General features: G+C 47.6%; 2 protein-coding genes across 2 annotated transcripts; both read left to right on the plus strand.

The window, feature by feature from the left end:
- Nucleotides 1–7,805: 7,805 nt before the first annotated feature.
- On the plus strand, nucleotides 7,806–10,822 carry LOC6588166 (Hermansky-Pudlak syndrome 5 protein homolog). The gene is made up of 3 exons (XM_002014072.2): nucleotides 7,806–7,973; nucleotides 8,044–8,544; nucleotides 8,617–10,822. The coding sequence occupies exons 1-3, from the start codon at nucleotides 7,890–7,892 to the stop codon at nucleotides 10,525–10,527; spliced, it is 2,496 nt and encodes an 831-aa protein (XP_002014108.2). The 5' UTR covers nucleotides 7,806–7,889; the 3' UTR covers nucleotides 10,528–10,822.
- Nucleotides 10,823–11,623: 801 nt separating this feature from the next.
- Nucleotides 11,624–16,472, plus strand: LOC6588113 (ATP-dependent RNA helicase bel). The gene is made up of 5 exons (XM_002014073.2): nucleotides 11,624–11,703; nucleotides 11,774–12,224; nucleotides 13,385–13,742; nucleotides 13,810–15,681; nucleotides 15,756–16,472. Exons 2-5 carry the CDS (start codon nucleotides 12,180–12,182, stop codon nucleotides 15,878–15,880), a joined length of 2,400 nt encoding a protein of 799 aa, XP_002014109.2. The 5' UTR covers nucleotides 11,624–11,703; nucleotides 11,774–12,179; the 3' UTR covers nucleotides 15,881–16,472.
- The last annotated feature ends 769 nt before the right edge of the window (nucleotides 16,473–17,241 follow it).

Genomic DNA, 17,241 nt, shown 5'->3' on the forward strand with positions numbered 1-17,241 from the left:
TAAGCTCAAACTTTTAAACTTTTATAAAATGCATTTTTAAACATTCCATGTGTTGTTTGTTTATATATCCAACTACACAAAAACAGACATATCAACGGACTGCGAGGTTCAAGGGAATGCGAGTCACGGTTTCAGTTTCTTGGCCCGGTTTTGAACGCGAAACGGTTACGCCAATTCGCCGCACTAAGCCCGTTCAGACGGATGTCTTCGCCTCGCGCAGCCAAAGTTCACTGCCCGCGACATGGTGGATCAGCTGGTTCGTAGTGAGGGGGCTTAAAGCTCGGGCTGCAGCTTTTGGATACTTCCCAAACTAAGTGCCGATTCTAATGTGGAATTTGAAAATACTGATCAGGCTACTTTTTCTAACAGTTACTGAATGCACATATTTACCCTGTTGGAACTGGCACTTCCTTCTTTCTCCAGGTTTTTTTTTTGTGTTGGGGCTGCTGACCTCCAAGCGGAAACTACAGAAAAAGTCGGAAAATCTAACTTCGAGGCTCCTAGCACTGTCGAAGGCCGGTACTCACGTTTTCGATTAGAGCCCAATCTGCTTTCTTGGGTTATTTTATTTATTTTTTTTCTCACCGCGCAACTGAATGCTTGTACGGCCACGAGGAGAAAGAACGATTTGAGCGGATCTACTGACCAACAAAAGTGTTGTTCTCCGGATCTGCCTTTGCACGATCCTTCGCCATTCACCTTGAACGGTTATAGAAATGGTGGGGAGATTTTTGTTCGTTTTTAAGCATATTCTTAATGTCAACCCTAGGTGGCGCTAGCCCCACACGACAAAGAACATTTAACATGTCACACCACAACAAGAAATTAAGCCAACCTAACTATACACTAACTATGGTTAATAAACTTAATAATTAATAAGTATCTCGGTGAGGTGTGATATATACTTGTATAAATAAATATATTCATATATACCATATATGTATATACATATATAAATTGTACAAATACCATCGGCATACTTTCAGGCGAAGAACAGAAATATGCTTTCCTATCCGCCCGACAAGTCCGACAAGTCATAGTCAGACTCTTCATCGTTTGTAGTGGTGTTATTGTTGTTGTTGTTGTTGCTATTTAGCATTGCTACTAGTTTCTCTAGTCTTTCGTTTTTTTCCGTCAGGCGTTTTATTTCTGCCATGAGGTCGTCATTCACCGTCATCCCCTTGTTCTTGTTCCATCATGTCATCAACGTCACTTCCATCGCCATCGGGCTCCCGGTGGTTGACATGGGCCGGGTGGTCCATTTCACGATGATTTTCCTGAGTTTTCACTGTACGTGTCTTTTTTGTTTTTTGTTTAATTTTTATTTTTGGTTTTTTGCACTTTCTGCGATTTTACTTTTGTAGTTATTGGCTTGTTGTCCAGTGTTCTTATTACGACTGCTGATAGTGCCTTGTCCGCAGTCAGCCAGCTGACTGGTCGTATTGTGAAAAAATTGAAAATTGTGAAAAAATTGTGAACAATTGTGAAAAAGTGATAAGGAACAAAATTGTTTTCAACAAAAGAAAAGTGCAAAGGCAATTAAAAACTGGCAAATAAATTAATGAAATAGTGGAAATAAGGGAGCGGAGACACAAACAAACACAGACACCTAAACACAAACAAATACCAAAAAAACCAAAGAGATTTTTTCAAAGAGATTGTGTATTGTTTGTTGTGCTGGGTGTGCTGCTGTGCGCTGTCACTTGCCGTTACTGTTTATTCTACTATTTTTATTATTGTGCATCTATTGCGCTGTACTTGGCCATTGGCCATTAGAAGAGCCCTGTACGAAATAGGCTGTCTGGGCATTCGTTGAAGCGCCCTGTACGAAATAAGCTGTCTTCAGACATTCACATCCACATACCATACAGACCATTGCCATTGCTAACAACAGCAATGAATGCGCCAAGAGGCAGGCACCCCCATCGGACCCCGACACGGCAAGATCCATCGTGGAGGAACTTTTTCCGTACAGGGCTGACCTCATCGGGGATGTCCGCTGCCTCACACTGCAACCGCCCAGTCAGGCGCACATCGAGGAGGTGTCACTCGAGGAAGTCGAACGCGCAGCCAGGAGCATCAGCCCGAACAAGGCTCCTGGGCCGGACTCTATCCCGAACATAGCCCTCTTGCTCGCCCTCTCCACGCGTCCGGACATCTTTGCGAAGCTGCTCAATCGGTGCCTTCGTGAAGGAGTGTTCCCTGTGAGGTGGAAAATCCAGAAGCTAGTGCTTAGGCAAGCCGCCGGGGACAGCGTCGTCGTATAGGCCTATCTGCCTGATCGACACCACGGGTAAACTGCTAGAGAAGGTTGTTTGCGCGCGGCTGGAACGCTCCATCGCGGAGGCTGGCGACCTCTCACCGCACCAATACGGCTTTCGCAAGGCCCGATCCATTGCCGGCACTCGGTGGAAAGGCGGAGAGAAAGAGTACTGTCTAGTAGTCACTCTAGACATTAAGAACGCGTTCAACACGGCGAGGTGGAGCTGCATCCTAAGGGAGCTGGAGAGTTTCGACACACCCAGGTACCCACCCAGGCGTCCCGCAGGGTTCAGTGCTGAGCCCCACACTGTGGAACGCAATGTACGACGGTATCTTGCGATTCAGCCTCCCCCACGGAGTACACATGGTGGGTTTTGCAGACGATGTGACAGTCCTAGTGGTGGCAAAAGACCTGTCCGTCGAGGAAACGACCTGCAACCAGACGATAGCGCGCATCCAACAGTGGCTGGACCTGGTCGGGCTCGAACTCGCACCCCACAAAACAGAGGCAGTGCTGGTATCCAGCCGGAAGAAAGTCGAGACGGCCAACATCTCAGTGGCAGGTACCCTGGTTTCGTCTAAGCGCGCTAGCAAATTCCTTGGTGTCCTGGTGGACACACGTCTCTGCTTTCGGGAGCACTTGGCCTACATGGGCACGAAGGCGGCGACCACCAACGGTGCGCTCTCGAGGCTAATGCTGAACACCCGAGGACCAAAGCTATGGCGGCGACAACTGCTAACGAGTGTCACGAGATCGGTGATGCTATATGCGGCGCCAATCTGGGCAAAGGCCCTTCAAACAGCGAGCTACGCACGGGGTCTGGCAGCCACGAACCGCCTTCCGAACGGTCTCGGACGAAGCAGCACACGTGATCGCGGGCATAGCACCCCTGGAATTCCTAGTGGAGGAACGGTCCACCTACTACCAGGAAACACATGGCAGAGTAATGGACGTGGCTGCGAAAAGGCAGGTACGCATGGCGTGCAAACAGCGCTGGGACACGACCACTAAGGAGCGTTGGACCCACCAGCTTATCCCGTCCATCGACGCGTGGGTAAACGGAAGTAAGCACGGGCAGGTCAACTTTTACCTGACCCAGCTCCTCAGTGGTCACGGCTGCTTCCGAAGCTACCTTCATCGCTTCGGGCATGCGGACTCCGCAGAATGCTCTTGGTGCGGGCACTACGTAAAGGAGGATGCCGAACATGTAATATTTTCGTGTGGCAGGTTCGCAGCGCTGCGCCAGCGGCTAGAAGAAGCGCTGGGTGGGGCCGTAGTCAAGCAGAACTTGGTGCCGTGCATGCTCCTGTCCCCGGAAAACTGGGAGGCGACGAGCTACTTCCCGGCGACCATTATGAGGGAACTGCGCGCTGTTGAGCACCAGACAAGAGTCCAGTTAGACTAAACGAAGCCTGCACATGTGTGAAGCATTGCTTCACGGCCGTACCACACATGTTGTGTGGCCCATAGCCTAACTTCTAATATAGTTTGCTTTAAGTATAAAATAAGTTGTAAATACCATACAGACCATACATACATACCATACATTTGGCTTGCTTTGTGTTGTTTTGCATTGGTTTTGTATCTGGAGCCAACAGTCCGCCGGACATTAGCGAGGTGTGACTCGTCGTGAAGGGGAAAGGTGTTTTGGGGGGTAGGAAGGCCATATCGCTTTCATTTTAAGAAAATGACCGCTAAAGAGGGGAAGCCAATGTTGCTGCCACGGCCGTTATTAAATGTTTACGATTCTGTTCCGGAAAACCCCCATTCATCCGGAAACCGACACCGAGCACCACCGATTACCACTACTACCACTACCCATCTACGCATTTGAAAAACGAATTTAAACATGAAGAAATCGGCCCGACAACAGCAGCAAACTCAATCGGAAAAGAAGGCAAATAAAAAAACAACATCAACATCATCATCGTCGCCATCAACGCCGCCGCCCACAACAGAGGCGGCGACTGCATCAGCGAAGACAACAACAACAACAACAGCAGAAGCGGCGGCAATAATGGCTGCTGCAACAGCCGTAGCGCTAAAACAACCACAAACAACTCCTCAAGCTACAACACCAATGGCATACCCATTGACAGCGACGACAACAATACCAGCTACAGCATCAGCTACAGCATCAACTACAGCATCAGCATCAACTACAGCGTCAGCACCAGCTACAGCTACGACTACAACATCAACTACAACATCAGTTGCAGCACCGACTGCAACAACTACTCATCGAGACACTCCAACAGTGCCGATGACAGCAGCTGCAGCAGCAGCAACATCAACAACTCCACCATCCGTTGTCCTATCAGTGGTTAGAAAAGGCAAAACATTCGCATCGCTATTCAAAGGCTTCTGCTGGTGTCACACGGGCCACTTGACGGGGCAGTAACTGCATCGCCTCTTGAAAGATGCAGTCATTGCATGTCAACGTCCAAATAAAAGGCAATACCAATATGGACACAAACCCAATGGCCACGAAACCAAATGACAAAACGAACAATAATACAACAACAACAACAATGACAATAAGCCAGGCATTGGGTCAGCATACGAAAAACAATAGATCGACTCCAACATCACCGATATCAATCGTGGCCAATCGTTGGCCGAGTTCCCATCGGATCATCTCGGTATTGAGATTCGTCTCAATCTAAACGGTCATCAATTGCAGTATTGTGATCCAATTGAATATAAACTATTCAACAAAATCGACACAATCAAATGGAACGCAATCATACTGAGACATCTACGTGCACACGGAGATGTTGAGAATACAAGAAACATCGATGAGACAACCGTTGATCGTCACATTGAGCACTTCAATACGGCAATCGATAACATCCCCGGATACAATGATAACGACAACGATGATGATGAAATGCAAAACGTTCAAGCTCAGTAAATACTGTCGCGAACTGATTGTTTGTAAAACACTACTCAGACATGGCCTACACCGACTGCACGCCCAACTCAGTGAACAGCGTAGGATCAATATAAAACGTTTGATAGCAATCCTTACCAAAGACATAAACAAGAAAATCAAATTCGCCGAGCTAAAAAACATCGAAAGGCAAATCATTAATCCATCCAAAATTAGTATCAAATCGTTGAGTAAAAACAACAACAGCAACACAATCGATACAGCTATTGAACTGACCGACTATGAGCATACATAGCCCACAAAGTGGCAATGTTTCGATGCGACGTGACATAATGGCCATGCTTTTTGTTCTGTTATAGCGCTGCCAATCTCTTCAAATACGCTGCACAATCGGACTGCCAACACTCAACTATCGACTTAATGGCAGTGCCTCGCGGTTGCCTATATAAATTCTAGTTTTGTGCACTCACACAAAATGTATTGTAATGTAATGTAAACCATTTAGACATAAAATTACCGCCTAGAGCCTGAACGCACAGGCGGGAGATGTTAGCTCGGCACAATGGGAAGCATTGGGAATGCAAAAACCTTAGACATTTCAAGTCAAGGACGAGCGTGCCCACAGAATTGTCACCAAGGGTCTGCACCATTCCACTGACATCTTGGAAATAAAGGAAAGCCCTAGCGGCTAAAGGCCACACCGTACGGGGCATGGAAATAAAAAACGCAAGTAGCCGTAGCAACAATAAGCCGTTGGCTAGGTTCTTTGTTAATTTGGAACCGGTCAGCAACAACAAGGAGGCCTATGGCATCAAAAGTGTACGTCATTGTGTCATTTCCATCGAGCCACCTTGTGACGGCGCTACGACCGCTGTATGCTCTCCGCGCCGGGGAAATTTGTTTGATCTCTGGATGTGGTATCTGAAAAAGTCTCATGGTTCAAGGAAAAGGCGTGGATTAAGCGGTAGAAAGAAATAGGGTTATTGGTATTATTCTTAAAAGGTACAGAGTTTGGTCTCGGGTCTTCCTTCGCTGTCGGCTTTCGTGTTGGCCGCACGTGGCGGATAGCTGCGTGTTGGTCTTTGTCGCGGAGGTTTTATTTGGCTCCGAGTAGAAGATTGGGTGCGGAGGTTTAAGTGAGCTCCAAGAAGATTCGTTGCGGAGGTTTAAGCGCGTTCCGAGGTGACAATTTTTGGCGGAGGTTTAAGTGCGCTTCGAGAGAAATTGGGATGCGGAGGTTTAAGTGCGCTCCGAGGTATGTTGGGATTCGAAGGTTTATGTGAGCTCCAAGAAGATACGTTGCGGAGGTTTAAGTGCGCTCCGAGGTATGTTGGGATGCGGAGGTTTAAGTGCGCTCCGAGGTGACAATTTTTGGCGGAGGTTTAAGTGCGCTCCGAGGTATGTTGGGATGCGGAGGTTTAAGTGAGCTCCAAGAAGATACGTTGCGGAGGTTTAAGCGCGTTCCGAGGTGACAATTTTTGTCGGAGGTTTAAGTGCGCTTAGAGAGAAATTGGGATGCGGAGGTTTAAGTGCGCTCCGAGGTATGTTGGGATTCGAAGGTTTATGTGAGCTCCAAGAAGATACGTTGCGGAGGTTTAAGCGCGTTCCGAGGTGACAATTTGTGGCGGAGGTTTAAGTGCGTTCCGAGAGAAATTGGGATGCGGAGGTTTAAGTGCGCTCCAAGAAGATACGTTGCGGAGGTTTAAGCGCGTTCCGAGGTGACAATTTTTGGCGGAGGTTTAAGTGCGCTCCGAGGTATGTTGGGATGCGGAGGTTTAAGTGAGCTCCAAGAAGATACGTTGCGGAGGTTTAAGCGCGTTCCGAGGTGACAATTTGTGGCGGAAGTTTAAGTGCGCTCCGAGAGGGATAGGAGGAACGCTGGGACTGTTGGTGGTTGCTGCCGATGTTTACCTCTCCATGGCCGGAGCCGAACTGATCATGATCGCTCTGGCTGTGCTCGTTTTATTTCCGAAAAGAAGCTCTTCCGTACGGGCATGTTCCTAACGCGTTTGTGCTGATCAGCTGTTTTTCGTCCTGGTGTGTTCCTAACGCGTTTTGTGCTGATGAGCTGATAATGTGCCCGTTGGTGTTCGGGTTGTGGTCACACTTGATAAGCTCAGATGTGGGTGTGACCGTTGGCGGCTGTGCTGTGGGCACATTGGGGATGATCGTCTGCTAGTGGTTTAATGTTTATTTTGTTTCTTTGTTGGTTTTTCTGTTTATTTTCTTTGTAATTTTATGGCAGGTCTTCATGTAGCTTATCTCTTAGGTGCTATTTATTCTTATATCGGTATATCGGTATATAATGGTATATACAATCTATATACAATCATCAATCTATTAAATTTCATTTTCAACGGTATACAGCAATCCAATAAAAGCAAGTGTTTAAAATAAACCAGTAAATTAGAAAATAGATGTACCAATCGGATAAAATTTTGTGGGCATAGCTAAATGTTTTATCTAGCTTATAATATTCCATGGAATATCAGAAACGAGGAATATGTAAAATAGAACTGGAATTCGTCAGTATATTTACGGTATATTTTTAAAATGAGACGGTATATTTTTGTATATTTCTGAGGGTCGGTCACACTGGTCAGAGTGTGGTTCTTTGATAAAAATTATAAATAATTATTATTAAAATAGCTCAATAGTTGGTATACACTCAAGATACGCTGTTTAGCCGACGCGCTATGTTTTTAAAGACCAGTTGGTGAAATCAGAAGTTGCATGATGGCGGATGAGTATTGTCTGACGAACTTTATTGATTTTTCGTTGTCTTTGTCGCTGCCACTGAAGCACAATCGAATAAAGGTACATATTAGCTCATCTGCAATCTAATGCACCGCACTCGACCATTGTACAACGTCTTCTTTTCCCGCAGTACACATGCTTCGACATCTCCGACAGCTACATTATCTTTGGAGCTTCCTCCGGCTCCCTCTATTTATTCAATCGCAACGGAAAGTTTCTGCACCTCATCCCTAACAAACATGGAGCCATCACCAACCTGAGCATATCAGCCAACAACAAGTACGTTGCCTTCTCCACTCAGCGATCCCTTATTTGCGTGTACGTTGTGAACCTGTCCGCCCAGGCTACGCCGCAGGTGATCGTCACTCATCTGGACCAATCTGTCCAGGTCAGCTGCATCCATTGGACGCAGGACGAGAAGCAATTCTACTATGGTGACTCTCGGGGCCAGGTGAACCTTGTCCTGCTCTCTTCCTTCATAGGCCACAGTCTGCTGCTCAACATGACTGTGCACCCCTTACTCTATCTCGACTCGCCCATTGTCCAGATCGATGACTTCGAATCCCTGCTCCTGGTGTCGAACTGCACCAAATGCATACTCTGCAATACCGAGTACGAGGAGTACAAACAGGTGATTATAGGTTAAACGAAGTCAGTACAAGTTTAGTCAGTACAACTGTTTTCCTCTTTACCCTATGTGTAGATCGGCAACCGTCCTCGTGATGGCGCCTACGGCGCCTGCTTTTTCATTTCGCCCCACGAGTCAGTGCAGCCTTCGCGCATCTACTGCGCACGGCCCGGTACCCGAATCTGGGAGGTGGACTTTGAGGGCGAAGTCATCCAGACCCATCAGTTTAAGACCGCCCTGGCCACGGCCCCCGCCAAGATACAGAAAACCACCAACGTAGACAACAACGCAGACGAGCTGGACTCCAACGACGAGTTGCTGGACTACCAGCCGCAGCAGTTGCAGTTCTCTAGGGTGCAGAGGCTTAGCCATGATTTTCTATTGGCCTACACCGAGCTGGGGCTCTACATCTTCGACGTGCGGAACTCGTCCGTAGTCCTGTGGTGCAACCAGTTCGAGCGGATTTTGGACTGCCGTGTATCCGGAATGGAGATATTTGTGTTCACGCAGACGGGTTCATTGTACAGCGTGCAGCTGCAGACACTCCACGGGTATTCCATCAGTCTAATGCATCAGTCGAAGTTGCTCCAATGCGCGAATCTACTGCGGCAGCATGTGAAGTACTTTGCGGACAAGGCCAGGGAAAACTACGAGCTGAAGTTGCTCAATCAGCTTAAGCAACTGCTGATCGAAAGACAGGAGTACGAGCTCCTGAACGACATTTCCGTAATCTTCGATGCTATAGCTCAGTGCACAGGAACTGCGCTGGATACCCAAAGCTCTGGCGGCAGCTCGGCCGCCACCGAGCGTAGCGGAAGCATGAGAGCTATTGCAGTAAGCACCACCAAGGGCCCGCCAAAGGGTGTGTATGTCCTGGAGAACGCCTTTTGCGATAATCTAAAGCAACAGCCGAAGTCCGGACACTTTAAGGATGCCCTACTTACCGTCACCGGCAAGTTTGGAAAGAACATCATCAAATACAAGTTCAACATATTCGCAGAAGAGCAGCAACAGCTGGTGAGAGAGCTCATTCCAGCCAGTGAGCGGTCTCTACCATTTAAGGACATCAAGGCCCGATACGAATCGGGTGATGTTGGGGAGGAGGAGATCGTGAGCCGCTGCAAGCGACCTACGCCGCAAGCGCCCCACATCAGCCCCGAGGAGAAGACCATCTACAACCTCTATCTTATCTGCAAGAGCGCCAAGTTCAGTCGGACGCACTGCGTTGAGCGCTATCGAGCCGTCTTCGATGAGTACGCAGCCAGCGAGCTGATAGCTCTGATGGGCAAGCTGGCCCAATTGATGGTGGAGCACGGAGATGGGCAGGAGCAAGCAGAACGAAATTGCTACGAAATGTACTTTAACTATTTGAACCCCGAGCTCATCTGGGAGGTGGATGACTCCACACGGGACTACATTGCCAGTGGATTTGTGCTCCTCAATGCCCCGCAGTGTATGGAGATCGTTAGATGCGACCACTGCGCCTTCCCTCTGCGGTTCGACAACGCCTGCCAGTACCACGAACTTGGAGCCGTCCTGCTTCGCTACTTCTGGTCTCGCAACGAGCAACTCAAGTGCTTCGATGTGGTACAAGCCGTTCCTGCCCTGCTCGATGTCCTGGCCAAGTTCTATTTGGCCGAGCAGAACCTCGATAAAGTCCTCCCCATTGTACTCAACTATGGACAGCCGGAGCTGCTCTTGGACGTGGGCCGACAGCTCAACGTGTCTGCCTGGGCCCGCTGCTTCGAGCAGTTTGCGGAGCTGCAGCGTGGACGCCTAATCTGCGTAAACTGCGAGTGCGTGTCGAGCGTGGAACAGGACCAGCTGACGCGACATTTCTTTTACACTTGGAACTGCTTCCTTAACATCGCCCTCGACCACCTGACGGCCAGCGACACGTTGTCCCTGATCTTTAAGTGGAGCTCGTACATTCCGAACGATGCCATTGACAGAGAATTCTATTCCAGATGCTTGATCAAGGGCTAGTCCCAGCAGAACGACGATGCGACTTGCATACGAGATACTGCACAGGGTTTAGTTAATACATATATAGCATATGTAGCATATACATACATACATACATATACATCTACATATATTTACACACAGCTAACTATATATATAGCAATATATGTCCGTATTTAATGTTTCCACTATGTAATCTCAAGCTAGGACAGAAGCTATAGCCAATACCAAAAGCATTTATTCTATATAAAAATGTACACATCCATATACACACACATAAATTCCAAGGACGGCTAGCCGTTGGATGAATTATAAATTTGTTGGTTAGTGTAATCCTTCAGCTGGATCATATTCATGTCTCTCAATGCATTTTCGGTATATGTATGGAAGTCGAACTGAGGAAAAGAAAAACCACGGCATTTGAAACGATGAATGGTAGTTGTTATGAAACATTGTATAAATTGGTTCGACACCTATCATAATCCCCGGAATTTCCGCCAATATTATCTATCTCAAAATCTAAAAAAAAAGGTGTCAAGAGATTTCAGTCAAATTATCTGTGAAACGAATTCCTATTTTGAGGACCTTGACCAGTCAGATTATTAGCATGAACGTTGAATAAAGTCCAAAGAAGACTGTAAGTAAAAAGTGGCGGTTTCCTACTTAGGCCAAGGATTTGTCACCCTCTAATTTAAACCATATTTATTCCAGTTTTAACTTATATGCGTTTTGCGTCAGATCCCAAAATAGGAGGGCGTCGTACGCTTTAAAAAAAATTCCAACACAAATTTTTTTGGCAAAAGTTATACAAAATTAAGTCAGCTTCACAAGATTTCTCTTCCATTCGAAAATCATCCAATTGCCGCCCTCGATACTGCCGCAGTCCGGCAGCGCCATAGAAAAATATATTATCATCATTGTCATCTCTAGCAGCCCGTAATAGGCAAGTTTCCCCCTGCAAAACCATCTATATAGCCATCGAATATTAAATAAATTCAATGCACCAGTATTAGAGCGGATCTGAAGCCTGGGAGATTGGGTTTCCACATCCATTTTAAATCCGAAATCCTACTCTTCTCTTTCGAAAGATATTATCGATAGTGTCTTCGATGGTTTTGCAGCCCTCTAATTCCCTCACGAACGGCCTTGTTCTCTCGCTCTTTGTGTGAGCGATTGGTTGAGAGTTTCTTTCTAGAGGTGAGACGATGTGTCAGCGATGGTTTTGCAGCCCTCCAATTCTTTCATTTTCTTCTCATCTCTGATTTAGACACGCGTCTGAGCATAAAAAACGCGAACTCGTCGGAAAAATTAAAATTTCCAAGCGTAGCACAATTACAAAAACCGCTTGTAATTGTCGAGGCACAAGCAGGCCGTATAAGTTCGAAGTTGATCGATTCAAAAATTGAACAAAGGAACTGTGAGAAGTACAGACTTCATTTGAAATTCCACATAAGAACGTAGTAGCAGCAGCTTGTGGAACGTAAGAAGTCGGAAAAACTAATGAAAAACGTATAGACACAAAGTGCAACACAAATACTAAAGAAAGAGAGAAACAATTTTCACACATCTTTTTTTGTCGCAAATAGCAAGTGTGCACCCGAACAAAGCGTAACAACTGCAAAATTTTCCTAAACGGAAAGCAAGAAAAAACAAGCAACTGATTGGAGGATAATATGAGTAATGCTATTAACCAAAATGGCACAGGTCTAGAGCAGCAAGTAAGTAAAGCAAATGAAATGTCGTCTGTTGGTTAGTCGAGTGGTGGGGGAATCCTGGGCGAAATATATATATTATACGGAAAAAGTATTATATGCATATGTAGACATATGTATGTATATCCGTTCGACTGTGTGTGTGTGCGACAGTTTGTATGACGAGGCTCATGCGGTTATTGGACAATGTTCGGGCTAAAAATTTATTGATTTCATAACACACAAATGTCTCTGGCTGTCAAGCGTATCTCTCATTTACAACGGTGAACTGTGTACGTGCACTGGTCTTCGGTGTATTTGTGTCCAAGTTCTTCTTCGTTATTCACATTTGTAATTTCTTTTGTATAATTTTTGCCCGTTTGCTTCCAATCTTTCGTGTGTGTGAAAGTGCCTGTCTTTTTGTATGTTAATGTTAGTGTGAGCAGAGCCGCAATTCTAAACCAGTGCGTTGCTGTGTTTGTGTGCCTGTGTGCGTGCGTGTGTCAGTGTTCCGCTCTTTTTCTCGCTTGCGCGCACATGTGGAAGCTGAGTGTTGTAAATAGGGTTGTCAGGGATAAAAAGGTTGTATCACAAATGTAGATGGTGCTATTCAAAAATGTAGAATATAATATTTATACCTTGGTAATATTTGCGTTACACTGTATTTTCAATGCTTACTATACCTCAACCATTTTCGCATGAACAGACACCCTGTCTTGTATTTATATTTACAACACGCGTTCCACACTTTCCACTGATTCTCAATCCACAGCTGCGCTTACTATTCGCCGCTACGAAACCTCCTACCAATACATGAAGCTTGTCTGAGATTTGCGTTTGTGTGTTTGTGGGTGGCCATGTTGTTGTTGTGTTGCTAGGCGGGCACCCTCTCTGTGTAATGGCAAAGACCGAAAATCGGGGCTTTAAACTAGTTGCGCCTCTCTGTATATGTGCGGGAGGCTACACGGTGTGCACGAGTGTTCAGTGTGTGGGAAAGAAGAAAGAAATCGCACATGTTGCCAGGTGGTAGAAGAGAAGAAAGGGATATGGGATGGAGTTCTAGGAGAAAACTTGTTATGCCACCGGGTTGGTCTGCCATTCGATGAACTTGAGGAGCTTGTACACACGACGTCAATTTTATACTCACGGATCCGCTCGTGTCACGCACGACTTGCTTCTCGTTTCAGGTTGCTGGTCTGGACTTGAATGGCGGCTCAGCTGACTACAGCGGCCCCATAACAAGCAAGACTTCCACTAACTCGGTCACCGGTGGTGTTTATGTGCCCCCGCATCTTCGTGGTGGTGGTGGCAACAACAACGCAGCGGAGGTAGATAGCCAGGGCCAAGGCCAGGGCTTCGATTCGAGAGCCGCTAATCCGCGCGCCGACAGCAGGGAACCGCAGCAGAACCGCAGCGGTGAGTATCGCAGAGGCGGCGGCGGCGGTGGTCGTGGCTACAATCGTCAGAGCGGCGAGTACGGAAGTTTTGGCGGCGGAGGACGTCGTGGAGGAGGTGGTGGCGGTCGCTTTGAGGACAACTACAACGGTAAGTCGGGGGTTCGACCGTTGCAGGGCGAGTTTCTCATCTCATTTTATTGCACTTTTTATCACAGGTGATTTCGAATCGCGTCGTGGAGGCGACTGGAATCGCAGTGGTGGCGGCGGTGGACGAAGCTTCGGTGGGGATCGGCGAGGTCCCTCGTATCGCGGTGGTGGAGGCGGCAGTGGTACTGCCCTTGACGAACAGCCCGATGAGGGCCAACAGCCGCAACAGCCACGCAATGATCGCTGGCAGGAGCCAGAGCGTCCAAGCGGCTTTGATGGCGGTGTCGAAGGCGGCGCTCCGGGAGCAGGCGGAAACAGAACCTTTAACAATCGCGGCGAACGCGGAGGCGGCTCTGGCTACAACAGTCGCTGGAAGGAAGGCGGAGGCGGCAACACCGACTACACAAAACTGGGAGCCAGGGACGAGCGTTTGGAGCAGGAGCTGTTCGGCGTCGGCAACACGGGCATCAATTTTGACAAATACGAGGATATACCCGTGGAGGCGACGGGCCAGAATGTTCCACCTAATATCACAACGTTCGATGATGTGCAGCTGACGGAGATTATTCGCAACAACGTGAGCCTTGCGCGTTATGACAAACCGACACCGGTGCAGAAGCACGCCATACCGATCATCATCAGCGGACGTGATCTGATGGCCTGTGCCCAGACCGGCTCCGGCAAGACGGCCGCCTTTCTCGTGCCCATCCTTAATCAGATGTACGAGCACGGTATGTCGGCGCCGCCGCAGAACAATCGACAGTATAGCCGGCGCAAGCAGTATCCGTTGGGTCTGGTGCTGGCACCGACCCGCGAGCTGGCTACCCAGATCTTTGAGGAGGCCAAGAAGTTCGCCTACCGTTCTCGCATGCGTCCGGCCGTTCTTTACGGCGGAAACAACACCAGCGAGCAGATGCGCGAGCTGGACCGGGGATGCCATTTGATTGTGGCCACACCGGGGCGATTGGAGGACATGATCACGCGCGGCAAGGTGGGTCTGGAAAATATTCGCTTTCTAGTACTGGACGAGGCCGATCGCATGTTGGACATGGGCTTTGAGCCGCAGATCCGTCGCATTGTGGAGCAGCTAAATATGCCACCCACTGGGCAGCGGCAGACGCTGATGTTCTCGGCCACATTCCCAAAGCAGATTCAGGAACTGGCGAGCGATTTTCTCAGCAACTACATTTTCCTCGCCGTGGGCCGAGTGGGCTCTACGTCCGAGAACATTACTCAGACCATTCTCTGGGTCTACGAGCAGGACAAGCGCTCGTATCTTCTCGATCTGCTCTCCTCCATACGCGATGGGCCCGAATATAGCAAGGACAGCCTGACGCTCATTTTCGTGGAGACAAAGAAGGGGGCGGACTCGCTGGAGGAGTTCCTCTATCAGTGCAGCCATCCGGTGACCAGCATTCATGGAGACCGCACGCAGAAGGAGCGCGAGGAGGCTTTGCGCTGCTTCCGCTCCGGCGATTGCCCGATTCTGGTGGCCACCGCTGTGGCTGCCCGTGGTCTGGACATTCCACATGTTAAGCATGTCATCAACTTTGATCTGCCCTCGGATGTGGAGGAGTATGTCCATCGCATTGGCCGTACCGGCCGTATGGGCAATCTCGGCGTGGCCACGTCCTTCTTCAATGAAAAGAACCGCAACATTTGCTCGGATCTGCTGGAGCTGCTGATTGAGACGAAGCAGGAGATTCCTAACTTCCTGGAGGATCTGCTCAGCTCGGATCGTGGACATGGCGGAGCAAAGCGACGAGGAGGTCCTGGCGCCCGCTATGGCGGCTCTGGCTTTGGCTCACGCGATTACCGCCAGAGCTCTGGCGGCGGCGGCGGCGGCGGTGGTAGTCGCGGCGGCAGTGGGCCCCCTCCCCGCAGCAGTGGCGCTGGAGGCGGTGGTGGCGGAAGCTTCCGCAGCAATGGAAACTCGTACGGTAAGTTTGGTGAATGGAACAAGCAGGTTCCGGGTTCCAGATATTTTCTCACATATGCACTAATTTGATCTCAGGAGGCAACTCTGGTGGTGGCGGATACTACGGAAGCAGCGGCGGTGGTGGCGGATCCTATGGCGGCTCGTATGGCGGCGGCGCCGCCTCGCACTCAAGCAACGGTCCGGATTGGTGGGGTCAATGAGAAAGGCCTCATCCGCAGGGCCAGGGGTACCAACGGCCTGTGTACGCCACGCCGAGGGAGCAGCAGCAGCAGTCGCACTCGCATCATAGCAACTTTCGCAATTAACTAAAGAGAACTAAAGAGAGAAGAGAAAACACAAACAGAGATCAGTTGGTCAGTCGATAGAAACTATATATTATGTACACATACATACATATATTATATAGGAACAGCAAATGTGAAAGAGGATCTGTCTGTGCGCAGCGCAACACACACAAAACAGCAAACACACAAACACGGACACACAGAAATAGATCTAGACCATTTATTACCTATCCCTCAAGTCGAACACCAACACCAACACCAACCATAACCCAACCCCATACCCAATAGAAGCAAAAATAATAAATGCTAAAAAATAAACTTAAAAAGTATGTTATTCATGTAAAGAGCGTACACTCAGGCCCATCCATCCCCCATCTGCCCCATCAACGAAACAGCAACAACAAATTCATTGAAGCGAAAAGGAAGGAAAGGATTTAAAAACAGACATACACACACACATATTACAAATATGATAAACACCACAATATAAGAATATTTAAGCAACAGATACAATTTTGAATTTTTTTCCATAAGGTATACTTCTCACATAATTTCTCTTGGAATTTTCAAATACAAATATATATAAATAAATATATATATATACATACAAATATATATATTTATACTGTCGATAGCGGATCAAGATGATGAATGCGCAAAACTTGAACTTCAATTGATGATTTTAAACATGAAACGATAAATAGTAATGATATATGTACGATATGAAACAAGAAATCAACACAAAGAAAATATTAAAAAACAAAGTTTGCTAAACATAAATTTAATAATTTAGCAAATGAAAAAAAAGACATATGTAGTCTGATTTTGGTTTGATTTTAAATGTAAGATTTCGTACTCTATTCTGAATAGAATACATATATGGAAATCCCATACATTATGATAATTAGCTTCATTACCAACTGAACGTTGCAACTTTATGGGGCAATCTGTACAAGAAAACGAAACCCTGTTTTCGAAGTCCCACTCATTGAAGCGCAGCTCGATACGATACACAGGTGGACGGCGAAAAACCGTTTGCGGAGTCCGGGTTGGCTTCGACCACAGTTGTATTTATATACCAATGCTTTTGAAAGGACATACATATAGCGGATTAGAAGGGGAAGGTAGTAGTAAAAATTAGTTTTAACAGAATTTAACAGCCCTTAGGGCTCGCTCAGCTCCGCCTTCAGCTACAGTGTGCGCGAGCCCTAAGACCTCATAGGGTACTATAAAGTACTATGCGTATTCCTAAACAGCACAAAAAAAACGCAGAATCA

Source organism: Drosophila persimilis, unplaced genomic scaffold (genome assembly GCF_003286085.1).
Source record: "Drosophila persimilis strain 14011-0111.01,24,50 unplaced genomic scaffold, DperRS2 tig00000000-arrow-pilon, whole genome shotgun sequence".
In the NCBI taxonomy this organism is placed as follows: Eukaryota; Metazoa; Arthropoda; class Insecta; order Diptera; family Drosophilidae; genus Drosophila; species Drosophila persimilis.

Coding starts and splice junctions, on each gene's coding strand:
- LOC6588166 (XM_002014072.2), top strand. CDS start 7,890: ATGATGGCGGATGAGTATTGTCTGACGAACTTTATTGATTTTTCGTTG. Junction 7,974..8,043: donor TGAAGCACAATCGAATAAAG/GTACATATTAGC, acceptor CTTTTCCCGCAG/TACACATGCTTCGACATCTC. Junction 8,545..8,616: donor AGTACGAGGAGTACAAACAG/GTGATTATAGGT, acceptor CCCTATGTGTAG/ATCGGCAACCGTCCTCGTGA.
- LOC6588113 (XM_002014073.2), top strand. CDS start 12,180: ATGAGTAATGCTATTAACCAAAATGGCACAGGTCTAGAGCAGCAA. Junction 12,225..13,384: donor GCACAGGTCTAGAGCAGCAA/GTAAGTAAAGCA, acceptor TTCTCGTTTCAG/GTTGCTGGTCTGGACTTGAA. Junction 13,743..13,809: donor CTTTGAGGACAACTACAACG/GTAAGTCGGGGG, acceptor TTTTTATCACAG/GTGATTTCGAATCGCGTCGT.